The following is a 13,193-nucleotide window of genomic DNA, read 5'->3' on the forward strand; positions in this document are numbered from 1 at the left end:
TCGTGAATTTTGCAGAGAACCTCAAGTGTTTGAGGGTACTTTATGCAGGTGAGATGAGGGCCGGAGTATGATCTGCGGATGAGCTTGTTGCCGTGCATGTAGTATCTCGCGGCCTTCTGCTGGACCTTTCTAGCTTCGGACTTCTCCGTTGGCAGGTTTCCATTCGTCAAATAGTCGATGATGGGGTCTTGCCAACTGGGGTCCTCGTCAATCTGCATGGTATTGATTAGCTCTATTTCTTCAATGCTTGGTCGGTCAAGGTGTTCGACCGGGATGGAGCGTCTGAACTGGGTATCCAGCGCTAATCCTAGGCTTGCCAGTGCGTCTGCATGAGCGTTCTCTGCCCGGGGCACTTGTTGGATGGTGAAGGCGGGAAATGCCTTTAACAGCTCTTGGACTTTGTCAAGGTACAAGATCATCCTTGGGTGCTTTGCCATGTATTCACCTGAGGCTTGATTCGTGATCAATTGTGAGTCTGAGTAGATGGCTAGCTTTTTGATTGCGAGCTCTTTTGCCAAGCGTAGGCCGGCGAGCAATGCCTCGTATTCTGCCTCGTTGTTCGAGGCCGGGAAGCCAAGCGTAATAGCTTGCTCCAACAGGGTTCCATCTGGAGTGGTGATGACGACCCCTGCTCCGGCTCCTTTTTGGTTCGACGCTCCGTCTACACGCAACTGCCACATGTCTCTGGGTTGGCTAGGTTCTGCGGAGGTCCCGTCTGCTTTTGAACTTTCCTTCTTTTGGTTGACCAACTTCTCCTTTTCGGCTGACGGGGTGAATTCTACGACGAAGTCTGCTAAAGCCTGGGCTTTTATTGCAGTTTTTGGCCGGTAGAGGAGGTCATATTGGCTTAGCTCTATAGCCCACTTCATGAGTCGCTGAGAAGCATCAGGGCTGTGGAGGATTGATCTCAAAGCAAAGTCGGTCATGACGATGACTCGATGAGCTTGGTAGTAGGGTCGCAGCTTTCTCGCAGAAACTACAAGAGCCAAAATAAGTTTCTCCAACTTCGGGTAGCGAGTTTCTGCATCGAGGAGAGCTTTTGACGTGTAGAATACCGGATGTTGGGCCCCCAACTCTTCTTGGATGAGAGCTGAACTGATAGCTGAGTTGGACACTGCCAGGTATACAAACAAGTCCTCACCAGGGACTGGCTTTGAGAGCAGAGGAGGTGAGGTGAGGTAAGTCTTCAGACTCTGGAAAGCTACTTCGCACTCCTCGTCCCATTTGTCTCTTTGTCCTTTCTTCAAAGCTTTGAAGAATGGTCTGCACTTGTCGGTTGAGGGCCGCTGCTCTGCCCGTCAGGCTTTGTATTTCCTTCACCGTGGAGGGCGATTTCATCTCGAGAATGGCTTTGATTTGACGTGGGTGTGCCTCGATACCTCGTTGCGTGACTAGGTATCCTAAGAATCGGCCGGAGGATACACCAAACGTGCATTTACTTGGATTCAACTTCATGCGATACTGGCGGAGCAAACTGAATGACTCAGCAAGATTTCCAATGTGATCTGCACGTTTTGGGGCTTTGACCAGCATGTCATCCACGTAGACCTCCATAGTTTTGCCGATCTGCTCCTTGAAGATTTTATTTACAAGCCTTTGATAGGTTGCTCCGGCGTTCTTCAGCCCAAAGGGCATGACCTTGTAGCAGTAGGTACCTCTCTCGATGATGAAAGAAGTTTTCGCCTTGTCATCCTCGTGCATCAGGATTTGGTTATAGCCGGAGTAGGCGTCCATGAAGCTGAGCAGCTGATTGCCAGAAGTGGAATCCACGAGTTGGTCGATTCTCGGCAATGGGAAGTTGTCTTTAGGGCATGCCTTGTTGAGGTCTGTGTAGTCGACGCAAACTCTCCATTTGCCCTTTTCTTGTTTTGCCACCAAGACAATGTTGGCAAGCCATTCTGAGTAGGAGACCTCTTCGATCAAGCCGGCAACTAGGAGTTTGTCAATCTCGGCTTCGATGATAGCGACTCGCTCGGGTGCGAAGTTGCGTCTCTTCTGCACCACTGGCTTGCACGCGGGGTTGACGTGGAGTCGATGACAGATGATTTTTGGGTCGATGCCAGGCATGTCTGATGGCGACCATGCGAACATGTCTTTGTTGCTCTGGAGGAATGTGGTAAACTCCACCTTCTCTTCTGGGCTTAAGCGCGAGCCGATCCGCGCTTTCCTGTCTGGCTGGTCAGGATCCAAGGGTATTAACTCGACGTCCTCCTCGGGTTTCCATCCTTCTTCCGGAAAGACCTCTGGACGGATTTCCTCAGCTTGGCCCTGACGCTTTGATTGCTATAAGATAGCAAGATTCGGTTGCTCAACCTCCTCCAGATCTGTCTGGCTCACAGGGAGAAACTGCGCCTGCTTGCCTTTCTTCAGCCCTTGGGCGGAACATTTCCTCGCCATTGCTTATCGCTGTTGATTTGGCCGACACCGCCCCCAGGGATTGGGTACCGAATTTTCTGATGCGTGGCGGAGGTGATGACATTGATCTTGCCAATCCATGGTCTGCCTAGGATGCCGTTGTAGGGTGAGACCTCATTGATGACCATGAATGTTTGCAAGCTGACCACAGGTGGGGAGTAGACGTCGAGGTTTATCGTGCCCACGGTAACCGCTGTTGCACCATTAAAGCCAGTCAGCGATCTGGCTAACTTGTTGATCTTTGTCTCCAAGCCCATCTGTTGGATGACCGCCAGTTGTAGGATATTGGCTGCGCTGCCCTCATCTGCATGGATTCGGTCGACCATGGCCTGAGCGATTTGAATGCTGATGACAAGGGCGTCGTTATGCGGCGTGTCGAGGCCAATCAGATCTTTCTTTCGGAAGTCGATCATAGGATCGTCTCCTGCTAGTGGAAGGTCGGTCGAGACTTGGGAGATCACAGTGGCCTGTTTGATCTTCCTCTTCTTTTCCTTGCTGGTCAGCCCAGACTCCTCAGAGTCGGCTAGGATTGTGTTAATCCTTATGACCTTCTGAGGCGGCTCTTTGGCGATGTCTCGATCTTCAATCCGTTGGATGGCCTGCTTCGCAATGCATTCAGTGCAGTGGCCTTCTCTCACGAGTTCCTCAAGATGCGCTTTCCAAGCGAAGCAGTTGTTTAATCGTGTGTCCGTGCATCCCGTGGAACGCACAGTATTTGCTAGTGTCCCTCTTGTCCGGATCTCCCTTCAAGGGCGGTGGTCTTCTTACCCAAGGTTTGTTCTTCACTTGGGCTAAGATTTGATGTATGGGGATGGTGAACTTTGTGTAGTTCTCTCCTGCCGTAGCCTCCCCTTGTGGGTGCGACCTGCGCTTGTCTTTGTTTCGGTTGTTGAATCCGTCGCCTTTTTGGCCTGCCCGCTTAGTTGGCTGATCTTCCTGCTTTGTAGACTTCTTTGCGGCAATTCGATCGTCATCCCAGAGCGCGTAGCGTTCCGCAGTCGCGTAGACCTCTGCCAGAGTCTGGCTGGGAGTGATAGTCAGCTCGCGGTACAAGTCGTGCTCAGCTGGAAGACCTTTCTTGAAAGCGGAGGACGCGATTCGGTCGTCACATCCTACAATGTTCGCCTTTTCTGCCTTGAATCTCTTGATGTAATCTCGAAGGGATTCGTCAGACTTCTTGCGCAGGTTGTACAGGTGATCAGGGTTCTTCTTGATTGTCCGGTAAGAGGTGTATTCTTTGGTGAAGACGTAAGCTAGCTCCTTGAAGCTGCTGATTGACCTGGATGGTAGGGTGTGGAACCAGTCTTGGGCTGCTCCTCGCAAGGTTATCGTAAATACCTTGCACATTAGCGCGTCGTCAGCCTGGTGGAGGATCATAACACTTTTGAAGTGTTTTAAGTGGCTCTCGGGATCAGAATCCCCTTTGAAGTGTATGAATGAGGGTGTCGAGAATCGCTTCGGGTGAGCGGCCTGCTCGATATCGAGGGTGAAAGGCGTAGAGCTCACCTGGTCCATCTCCTTACGTAGTGAATCCTCGAAGTTTTCTCCGGTTTTCAAGTCTCGAAGTCGGTCATTCACGAGTTTCTCAACGTCTTCTGCGCACATTGCTGGTCGGTTACGTTGGCGACCTCCACGATATTGACTGACTTCCTCGTTGTCCTCCGAGGGTCGACCTTCTCGCCTGGGCTGCCTAGTTGGAGTGTTGGTGGACTGCGCCTGCGAGAGATTCTCTGTAGCTTGTCGACGAGAATTGGTTCTCCGAGAGTGAGTAACGGAGCGTCTTTCCTCATGGTCCTCATTGTGAGGGTCGTCCAACTGGCCTCCCTGGGGGCCTAGCCTTTCGAGAGCGCTTCTCTGTGAGTTGACAGCTGAGCGCCTTTCTTCGCGATCCTCGTGGCGATGGTTGTTTAGCTGACTTCCTTGGGGGCCTAGCCTTTGATGTACATTTCCCTGCGGGCCCAAGCGGGCACGGACGTCGAGTCGTCTGCCGGCGCGTTCGTCCATCCTTCTCTCCTCGCCCGGTTGTCCAAGGCCAAGGTTTTGAGCAAAGCCTATTTGGTTGATGAGCTGCCTCATTAGATCGCTTTGGTCGTCCATTCTCTGAGCTAGCTGGTCAACTCTTAGATTAAGGTCTGCTTGACTTCGTGGATCGGGAGGAGAGAAGTGTGCGGAGCCCAACTGCACACGGGCTAGGTTTTCACTGAAGGTGTATGCAGGAGCGTGCGTCGCGCGTGGAGGCAATGGAGGGAATGCTTGGAGTTGTTCCAAGACCGGCCCTAGGTCGGCGGTGGTAACGAGTCCACCTTGATTGGAAGTTCCACCATGTTCGGCGGCGGTGGCCGGTGCGGTGGTGAGAGGTGGCGGTGCCACCATGTCGATCGCGGGATCGTGGGTGGAGTGGCTTTGGGTCGTCGCGGATCTAGCCATCGCGGCGGCTTTGCCTCTCGTGTTCATGCTTCCAACCATGGTCGTTTGGAAGGCTTCGGTGGATTGAAAAATAGGAGGAACGGATTCCTTGAGCACGCGTTGAGTATACCTCGTGCTCTCAATGAAAGCACCAATTTGTTTGTGCAAATAATCTCACGGGAGAATATTCGCCCAATATTCCTTCGTCTTCTCCGCCTCTCTTTCTCCCTGCAAAACAGATCGGAGTAAAAGGACCACACCCGGGGGGTGTTGGCCGAAGGCCCTCCGATGCCTAAGTTAGGTAGGGTAATTCAATGAAAACCGGGTGGCCGGAGCCGTATGTGGTGGCCGGAGCCTTGTGTGAGAGAGAGAAAGAGAGGGGGTGGCTAGAGTTTTTGAGAAATAACTTCTGTAGAGTTTTGTAAGAATTTAGGCGTACCTCATCCTTGTGCGTAACCAGGTATTTATAGTGGCCTTGGAGAGGTTGGTGTGGTTTGTGTAGTTGGTGAGGTTGGTGTGGTTGGTGGGGTTGGTGCGGTTGGTGGGGTTGGTGCATTTAGGGATTATGGATTTAACCAAATCCCTAATTAAATTGGGGATCAAGTAACCCCCAATTTGATTAGGTAATTCCCAATTAGGTTAGGTAACTCCTAATTAGGTCAAATAATTCCCAAATTGATTGGCCTAATTATTTGACCTAGGGTTTTGATTTAATTAGGTTCCCACATCTTCCAACTGACATCCCAACGGGTTCTAATCTAATGAAAAAAGGACTTAACTTGCATACAAGATGTGTTAGGTTCGAATCCCCATATCCTCTTGATTGTGTAATAAGGCAGGTCCCCAAGGAAGGCAGGAATAAGCAATTTCCAATTTGAATATTGCAGGTATGAAGTCGAAGGTGAAATACTTAACGGGGATAGAGATGGGAATAGAATACCTACCCTCGATTATACCCATTGCCATTATAAGTTATAACACACATCATAGATCATGATTCATGAGTACCCAGACACCTATTTAAGCCCTCCCTCCACAACCCAAAAAGATAAGAAGGAAAAGAAAAAACAATACACTTCTACGAATAGCACACATTGTTTCTTCATTCACCCTGTATGAATTTTGCATTGCTGAAGGATTTTTTTCATTTACATTCGAATCATAGACCATAGCTTGGCCACAAGTAAGAAATGAACCAGAAAGGAATGACGACATGATAATATGTATGGTAATGGAACACCTTAATTTTAATACAAAATCTTTCTGCGATGCAGGAAATAAAGATTTATTTATTCGACAATCTTGACTAATTTCCGGGTACATAAAAATTATAAGGAATGGGTGCTTTTATGGCCCTTCCTAGTTCCTGCCGTGTTGCTAGCACCATAATTTCATAATGCCAGTTAACAACCCTATAAAAATTACAGCAGCACCAGCTCCATTGTGTGATATAAACAAGACATTAGAGAAGAATAAAATGGAAAACAAAAGCAAATAAGAGGAGAAAAGACAGACATATACACAAATGTGGTATTGCTGAAATACAAAATGGGCCTTGTCAATTCCTGAAGGCTTCTTACATGTATACAGAGGACGGAATGAAGAAGCGTATCACCTGGGACCGGACAACTCATCGGGTGGAATTTGAGAACTAGAGTCCATGATCCAATTCGTACTTGGATGTTGAATAGGGAAGTCTTGGCGGAACATCTCCTCTTTCTGCCACTCCTCCCATCTTTCCGCCAAACCATCCCCTTCAAGCATTCTGACAACCTCTGACATCTTGGGCCTTTCCCCTGGGGAGCCTTGCGTGCAGAGTAGAGCTACTTGGATCAGCTGCTCCACTTCGCCGTCGTTATAGTTACCATTTAGATCAGCATCAACAAGAGCTTCCAATCTCCGATCTTTCAACAATCCTTTGACCTAAATTTTATTTTATTTTATTTAAAAAAAATAAAAGTTAGGTAGTTCCACAAGTTGACAAGAGAAATATGGTACCAGGGACAGCACAAATGTGCCCATAATGTTTAAACATGAAAGCGTGTAATGGACCAAAGTAGTTTCGTATGATAACCTAATATAATGAACCAAAGTAGTTGTCACTTTCAAACAATCACAGTAAGGCCAACCAACAAGAACAAAAATTATAACAATAACAACAAATAATAGTAATATATATATATATATATATATATATATATATTAGTGATTATACAAATTATATTAATAACAATATAAGTGCTAAAATAACATTATAATTAATCTCTAATAGATAAAACTTGAATGTTGTAAATAAAGCTAAATATATAATTGCAGCTAAAATGTACTTCCAATTAGTAAAAGCTAATCAAATTGAACTGATTTTCTAAGCTTTTTCTGCCTACACCTAAAGTAAATATAATTTTTTCTTCTTCCGTCCATCATCGTAACTGTTTTCTACATTTGAGCCAAAAGGACAAGTCTGTTCTACATTTTCTACATGAATCCAACAGGACTGACCAGCTGTCTAAATAACTATTACTATCTTTTAATTATTTTCAGGGAACTACCCAAAACAATTACAGAAACTTTCACAGGGAACTATCTAATCTGCATTGAATAATAAATTAGCTACATACAGAAATAGAAAAACGTAAATGCATACCCAATCAAGCAACATCACATCATCATCATTTGCAAGCCGAGCAAGATCGAAAGCCCTCTGCCCAGTGATAAGTTCAAGAAGCATTACTCCATATCCAAAAACATCAGTTTTCTCTGACGACTTTCCAGTTGAGAGATACTCTGGTGCTATATGACCAATTGTGCCACGTACAGCTGTGGTAACATGCGTATCTTTGTAATCCATGAGTTTAGCCAATCCAAAGTCTCCAACAACTGCTTCGAATTCCTCATCTAACAATATGTTTGCAGCTTTGACATCACGGTGAATAATTTTTGGATCACAATGATCATGCAAATAAGCAAGGCCTCTTGCAGATCCCAATGATATGCGTTTTCTTATTTCCCAATCAAGTGGAGGCTGTGCTTCTGGACGATCTACAATAATTCATAGACATAATCATGAATGCAGAATCACAGAATAGGTCGTGTGATCTCACCATACCTCCCCAAAGAAAAATATAAAAAAGAATTTGTTGATCTTGGTATCCTCAAATTAGAAGAAATAAGATCAACATCATAAAGGTAACTTAAAACTGAAAAAAAAAATTTATTGAATCAATGTATTCGAAATAATTTCTTAAATGTCAAGAAAAAAATAGATTCATCAACATAGCAAAGAATTTAAAACACTACCTCTTAAACATGATGCTACACTTCCATTAGCCATATAAGGATATACAAGATGGTCGTTTAGCAATTAAGGGCTTTTGCGATTCCACCTGGTCTCTATCTGTATTTGCTGGTGGCCGTATAACAATAGTTGGCTTTTGTGATTCGACATGGCCCTTATCTGTATCTGTGGGAGGCCGTATCACAATAGGTGGCTTCTGAGATTCAACAGGTGCATTTTCAGGTTTCATCTTGTTCGATATTATTATCTTGTTCACCTTAAAAGTGGGCTTCCCAGTTTCCGGATCAGATGCCACCGGACGTTCAGAGCTCTCTGTCTCTCCAAGAGCCTGTTTATCAGGAAGCTTTTCAGTTGACCCACATTTGAATTTCAATGGAAGAACCTTTGTACTCAGACCAACGTCAACATCGGAAGCTTCAACCACGGCAATTTTAGTTGCACTTTTAGGTACCAGCTTCTTTGTCGTAGTTTTCTGCTGAGCCTGATTAGATGGATTCAGAGCAGTGATCTTTCCATCTGCTTTATCCAGATCTGGAGTGTCGCTGTGTGTTTCCTGATCTTCACCATACTTGGGGCAGTTCTTGTTTGTTCTCATGTGTCCAGCCTAGGTCATCAAAAAGGTAAACAATCAGTATTAAATTATTAGTCACACTATTAGCAGAATATTACCAAAACTCTAAACTAAACTTATCTGAGTTATATACCTGATGACATGCTCCACTCTCTCTCTCTCTCTCTCTCTCTGTATTTCTGTGATTGCAACAAGCATCTCATATTATGAAAATAAATATATAAACACAAGGGATAGCCAAAAAGTTCCTGGAAAATATTCAAACATCATGCTCTCTGAAAAAAAAAATTTGAGTCCATATCACAAGAATACTATAACTGGTAAAACCTGGAGAACTTGGCGGGGTTGGAGAAACAGGAGGAGATGGAGTGGCTGGAAGAGGTTTCAGAAGAGGGTTATTTTTGTAACTGCAAAATGAGGAATAATGTCAGTGAGTACATCATTTACATAAGCCTTCCAAAAGAAAAGGAATAAAATAGCCTCTACCAACCTGATAGGAGTAAAAAGTGAAAAAGAACCATTGACTGGAATATCTCCAGTCAGATTGTTACTTGAAAGATCCCTGCATTCCATGTAAAAAAAACTTTGTTATTTGCATTCTATGATGGTAGAGAAACTAGTAACTCTTCTCTCTCTCTCTCTCTCTCTCTCTCTCTCTCTCTCTCTCTCTCTCTCTCTCTCTCTCTCTCTCTCTCTCATTGAGATGAGAAGGGTACAAAACTCACAGGACTTGCAACGATTGAATCTTAGTCAAAGCCATGGGAATATCCCCCGTCAAGGTGTTGTTGTTGAGACGCCTATTTCATGGAACAGAAACCGTTATATCCCCAATAATTCCAATGACAACATATATTGTATTTCTAACACATCACTATTCAATTTTTTCCAAGGGGAGATGATAAATAGACTGAAACGAAGTTTTATGGTTTTTTTTTTCTTCACATGTTTCTTGTCACATTCAAACACTAGAAGAATGTGCAAGTCATGCGTGCACATAGTGTCGAAACAGACTACACATTCTGCAGGATCCTTCACTGGTTAGATAATATGAATCTAGTAATTGTTACTGCTTGAGATACCAAGGATTAAAGCACAGCATTTCTGGGAAATCAATAGATTCTCTTTTTAACATACTCAGTATTCAGGAAAATAAATAAATCTCCCGAACTTCTGCATGCCCAGCAAAGTGAAAGTTGTTGAGAAGCCAAAAAGAGAGCATGATAATTTTCTTATGATAACCTAAGAGAGATCACAAGGATGGCTCGAAAACTAAATTGGAAATTATAATACTCCAATTAAAACTCAATGTTATACAACTATTTGCAATATAAAAGATTGAGATCAGATAGAAACACAAACTGGAATACTCTTATTAAATATAAGCTTATCATCATCCTTCAGACTAAAACTTCATGAACTCAATTACTAGCACAAGAAGTCTCTTTTAGATAGTTGATGGCATTATTTTAAGACTTCTTCTGCATCAACATTTCCGGGGATAGAGAACTAAGAAACAAAACACTCAAAAAGAGCTAAAGAAATTTATGACAGGGCCTCTTCAAGCTATTATGTGCCATGATTAACTGGCAACCTGGGGTTTCATAATCATCAAGGTACAAAACGGAACGGCAAAAAGCTATGGGAACTTATAATTTTCTTCCTTTCCTATTAGGACATTCTTTAGAATATTTACACCACTGCTTTTAGCTTAATGCTTCTGGCATTTAGAGTTCCAATAACATCCATATTAGCTTTACCGAGTGAACTATTACCTTCTTTAGAATCTTGATACCAGGCATCTTGCCTTAAGGGTTCCAATTACTTATTTGTTTATGTTTTTTGTCCTTTTGCGTATTGTTGACCTGTTGTATATTATTTTCCTTATGCTAATTTGTTTAACCTCCACCTTGATGCCTTAACTATAGTGGCACAATATTGGTAGATCATAGTCAACCTAAGTAATCTTTTGGGTTCAACCTAGATGCTATCATGCACTCTAAGGATGAATGTTACTGAAGGAATAATTGAAAACATTAAATTAGCATATCAAATAAAACAAACAAATACAAGATATATTTATTTTCTTTAAACCACAACCTAAATCCTCTAAATCCAAAAGGAAAACCATATTTGTTAGTGGACAAGTCACATAATAGACTGTACGGGATGCATTCAGAGAAAGCATAATCAATCAGAACATAAATAAATGAATCCACCAACTAAAGAATGAAGACAATTTGTTAAGAAAAAACAAAGAACGTAGACAAAGGATGCGGATTCATACAGGAAACGTAGTTTTTCTAGCTTGCCAAGTGTGTCGGGAATGGTACCACGTAAACCGTTCAAGTAAAGATCCAAGCTGACCAAGTTTGTCAAAGTTCCAAGCTCTGCTGGAATGTTTCCAGTTATGTTATTACTATAAAGTTCCCTGTCAATGGAAGTAGTGAATCGATGGATCAGTTTTTCACTTTTTAAGGTAAGATTCCAATTTCAATTTGGATGCATATTGATGGAACTTTAGATAATACAAGGACAAACAAGTATACTAAAAAACACACTTACAAGTACTGCAAGTTGGAGAGAACACCAAGTTGTGACACCAATTGACCAGAGAGATTGGCATTGCCAAGATCACTGAATGAGCGCAAATGTTAAAAACAAGAAAAGCATATCATTAGTCTTTTTTCTATTTTTCCCCCCTCCTTTTTGGGTATTTCTCTTTTTCTGGGTTTGCTTAATAAACAGAAGGAAATGAATTGAATGAATGTACTGAAAGAAACAAGTGAAATGAAGTGTTTTAGCAGCTTACACTCGCGTGACGCTGTTTTCGCTATTACAAGTGACATGAAACCATGTACAGGGGTTGACGAGAGTGGGATCCCAACTTTGGAGAACATTGTTAGGATCAACTAAATTGCTCTTCAACGCATTCAATGCGTCACCTGTCTCCAAGGAAATCAAATCAGTCATTCATTCATCCAAATTCCCGTAACCAAACACACACAACACACGAAGAAAAGACCTTCAACGTTGCCAGAGAGCTTAAGGAGTTGAAGGAAACCAAACAGCAGAAATAGCCAAACAGAAGCAGAGCCCGAGGTGGTGGACATCACTGCGTCTATTTCCCTCACAAATTCCAGGAGCTCAGCTCAGTAGCCTCAGCCTCTTCATAAACGAATCCCTAATTCTGATTCTAATTCAAAGTCTAATAATTGGAAAAGCAGCTGGCGTTGACCGATCAAAATCTGGAGCATCTCTGGGTTTGACGTCGTTGACCCAAAGTCTAGAAAATTCGGATGCTTTTGCTTTTGCTATTGCTTTTGCTTTTGCTTTGGGCGTGAGATTGAAATTGTAGATTTCGTTTGGCAAAGCATACGCTGGAGAGCAGACAAAGACAAAGACAGACAGAGAGAGAGAGAGAGAGAAAGAGAGAAAGAGGGATATCAATGGAGGACTTTGTCTTTGAGCTTGAAATGAAAACAGAGTTTAGTTTAGTTTTGGGGAAGAAAGGGAAAAAAAAAAAGAAAAGTAAAAGCTGGTGGGTTGGTTTGCTTGGGTTTGGGTTTGGCAGGAGCGGCGGATGGCTCTTCTTCTTAGTCAAAGTTGCAGCCCACCACGTTAGAAATTTCCTTCTTCTTTTTTTATTTATATTTTATTTCTTCATTTCTATTATGTTTTTCTAATGTTTATAATTATTTTATTCATTTGTTTTTGGGCCTTGACTGAGGCTTGCTATTGGACTTGATGAGAATAACTACGCCCAGTTGAGAGTGAGAACGTGGCGAAATTCTATAGTGAGGGTGTCAGATAGCGAACTTTTTATATGGACCTTTTATATTAGTTACATGATAATTTCATTAAACTTAAGTGAAGTTATTATTCAGATGAATCATGTGACTAATATGAATGTCCACATCTATAGTCCATATATGGCACCCTCACCATAGAACGACTTTGAGAACGTGTTGCCTGGAGTCAAAAGTCTGACGATCAAGAAAGGTCCTAAGTTCAATTTTCCATTTCTTCAATATCGCTTTTTGTATAAAATAATAGAGTATGGAGATCAAGTAAAAGAAATATGGGGATCAAGCATTATTTGACTACAAGAGCATAAAGCAGTGCAGTCAGTTTTGAAGTACTTCATACTCCAATCAATTCAAATCGACTCTAGAATGGATTCCTAATCTAATTAAGTCATTCAAGCACTATATAAGACGATCAAATTTAGAACCATAGATACGACTTTTTCAACACAAGTCAACTCAAATTTTAGAATATTTCTTTTAGATCACAAATCGGTTCCCTAGAGGTTTCAAGCCTGCTTAAGGCTTCTTGATTCAGAACTCGGCATGACCCAATCAAAATTTCTTCCTACTAGTTTGAGGTGATTTTTTTTTTACTTTCTTAAGTGATATCTAGCAGTATATGAATGGTTTTTATCATTTCATAGATAATTTAAGTCCTTATTGCTTTTAAGGCATGGGAAATAACCAATATCTAGCTAGA

General features: G+C 42.8%; 2 protein-coding genes across 2 annotated transcripts; both read right to left on the minus strand.

The window, feature by feature from the left end:
- LOC109947676 lies at positions 1,138–4,419 on the minus strand. The gene is made up of 4 exons (XM_020558395.1): positions 3,126–4,419; positions 2,385–3,070; positions 1,656–2,283; positions 1,138–1,505 (listed from the first exon to the last, which is right to left on the minus strand). The coding sequence occupies exons 1-4, from the start codon at positions 4,417–4,419 to the stop codon at positions 1,138–1,140; spliced, it is 2,976 nt and encodes a 991-aa protein (XP_020413984.1).
- On the minus strand, positions 6,047–12,519 carry LOC18791877 (BRASSINOSTEROID INSENSITIVE 1-associated receptor kinase 1). The gene is made up of 11 exons (XM_007226449.2): positions 11,710–12,519; positions 11,497–11,629; positions 11,250–11,321; positions 10,972–11,115; positions 9,413–9,484; positions 9,178–9,249; positions 8,953–9,094; positions 8,265–8,720; positions 8,119–8,176; positions 7,466–7,860; positions 6,047–6,744 (listed from the first exon to the last, which is right to left on the minus strand). Exons 1-11 carry the CDS (start codon positions 11,795–11,797, stop codon positions 6,433–6,435), a joined length of 1,944 nt encoding a protein of 647 aa, XP_007226511.2. The 5' UTR covers positions 11,798–12,519; the 3' UTR covers positions 6,047–6,432.

Source organism: Prunus persica, chromosome G1 (assembly GCF_000346465.2).
Source record: "Prunus persica cultivar Lovell chromosome G1, Prunus_persica_NCBIv2, whole genome shotgun sequence".
Taxonomy (NCBI): domain Eukaryota; kingdom Viridiplantae; phylum Streptophyta; class Magnoliopsida; order Rosales; family Rosaceae; genus Prunus; species Prunus persica.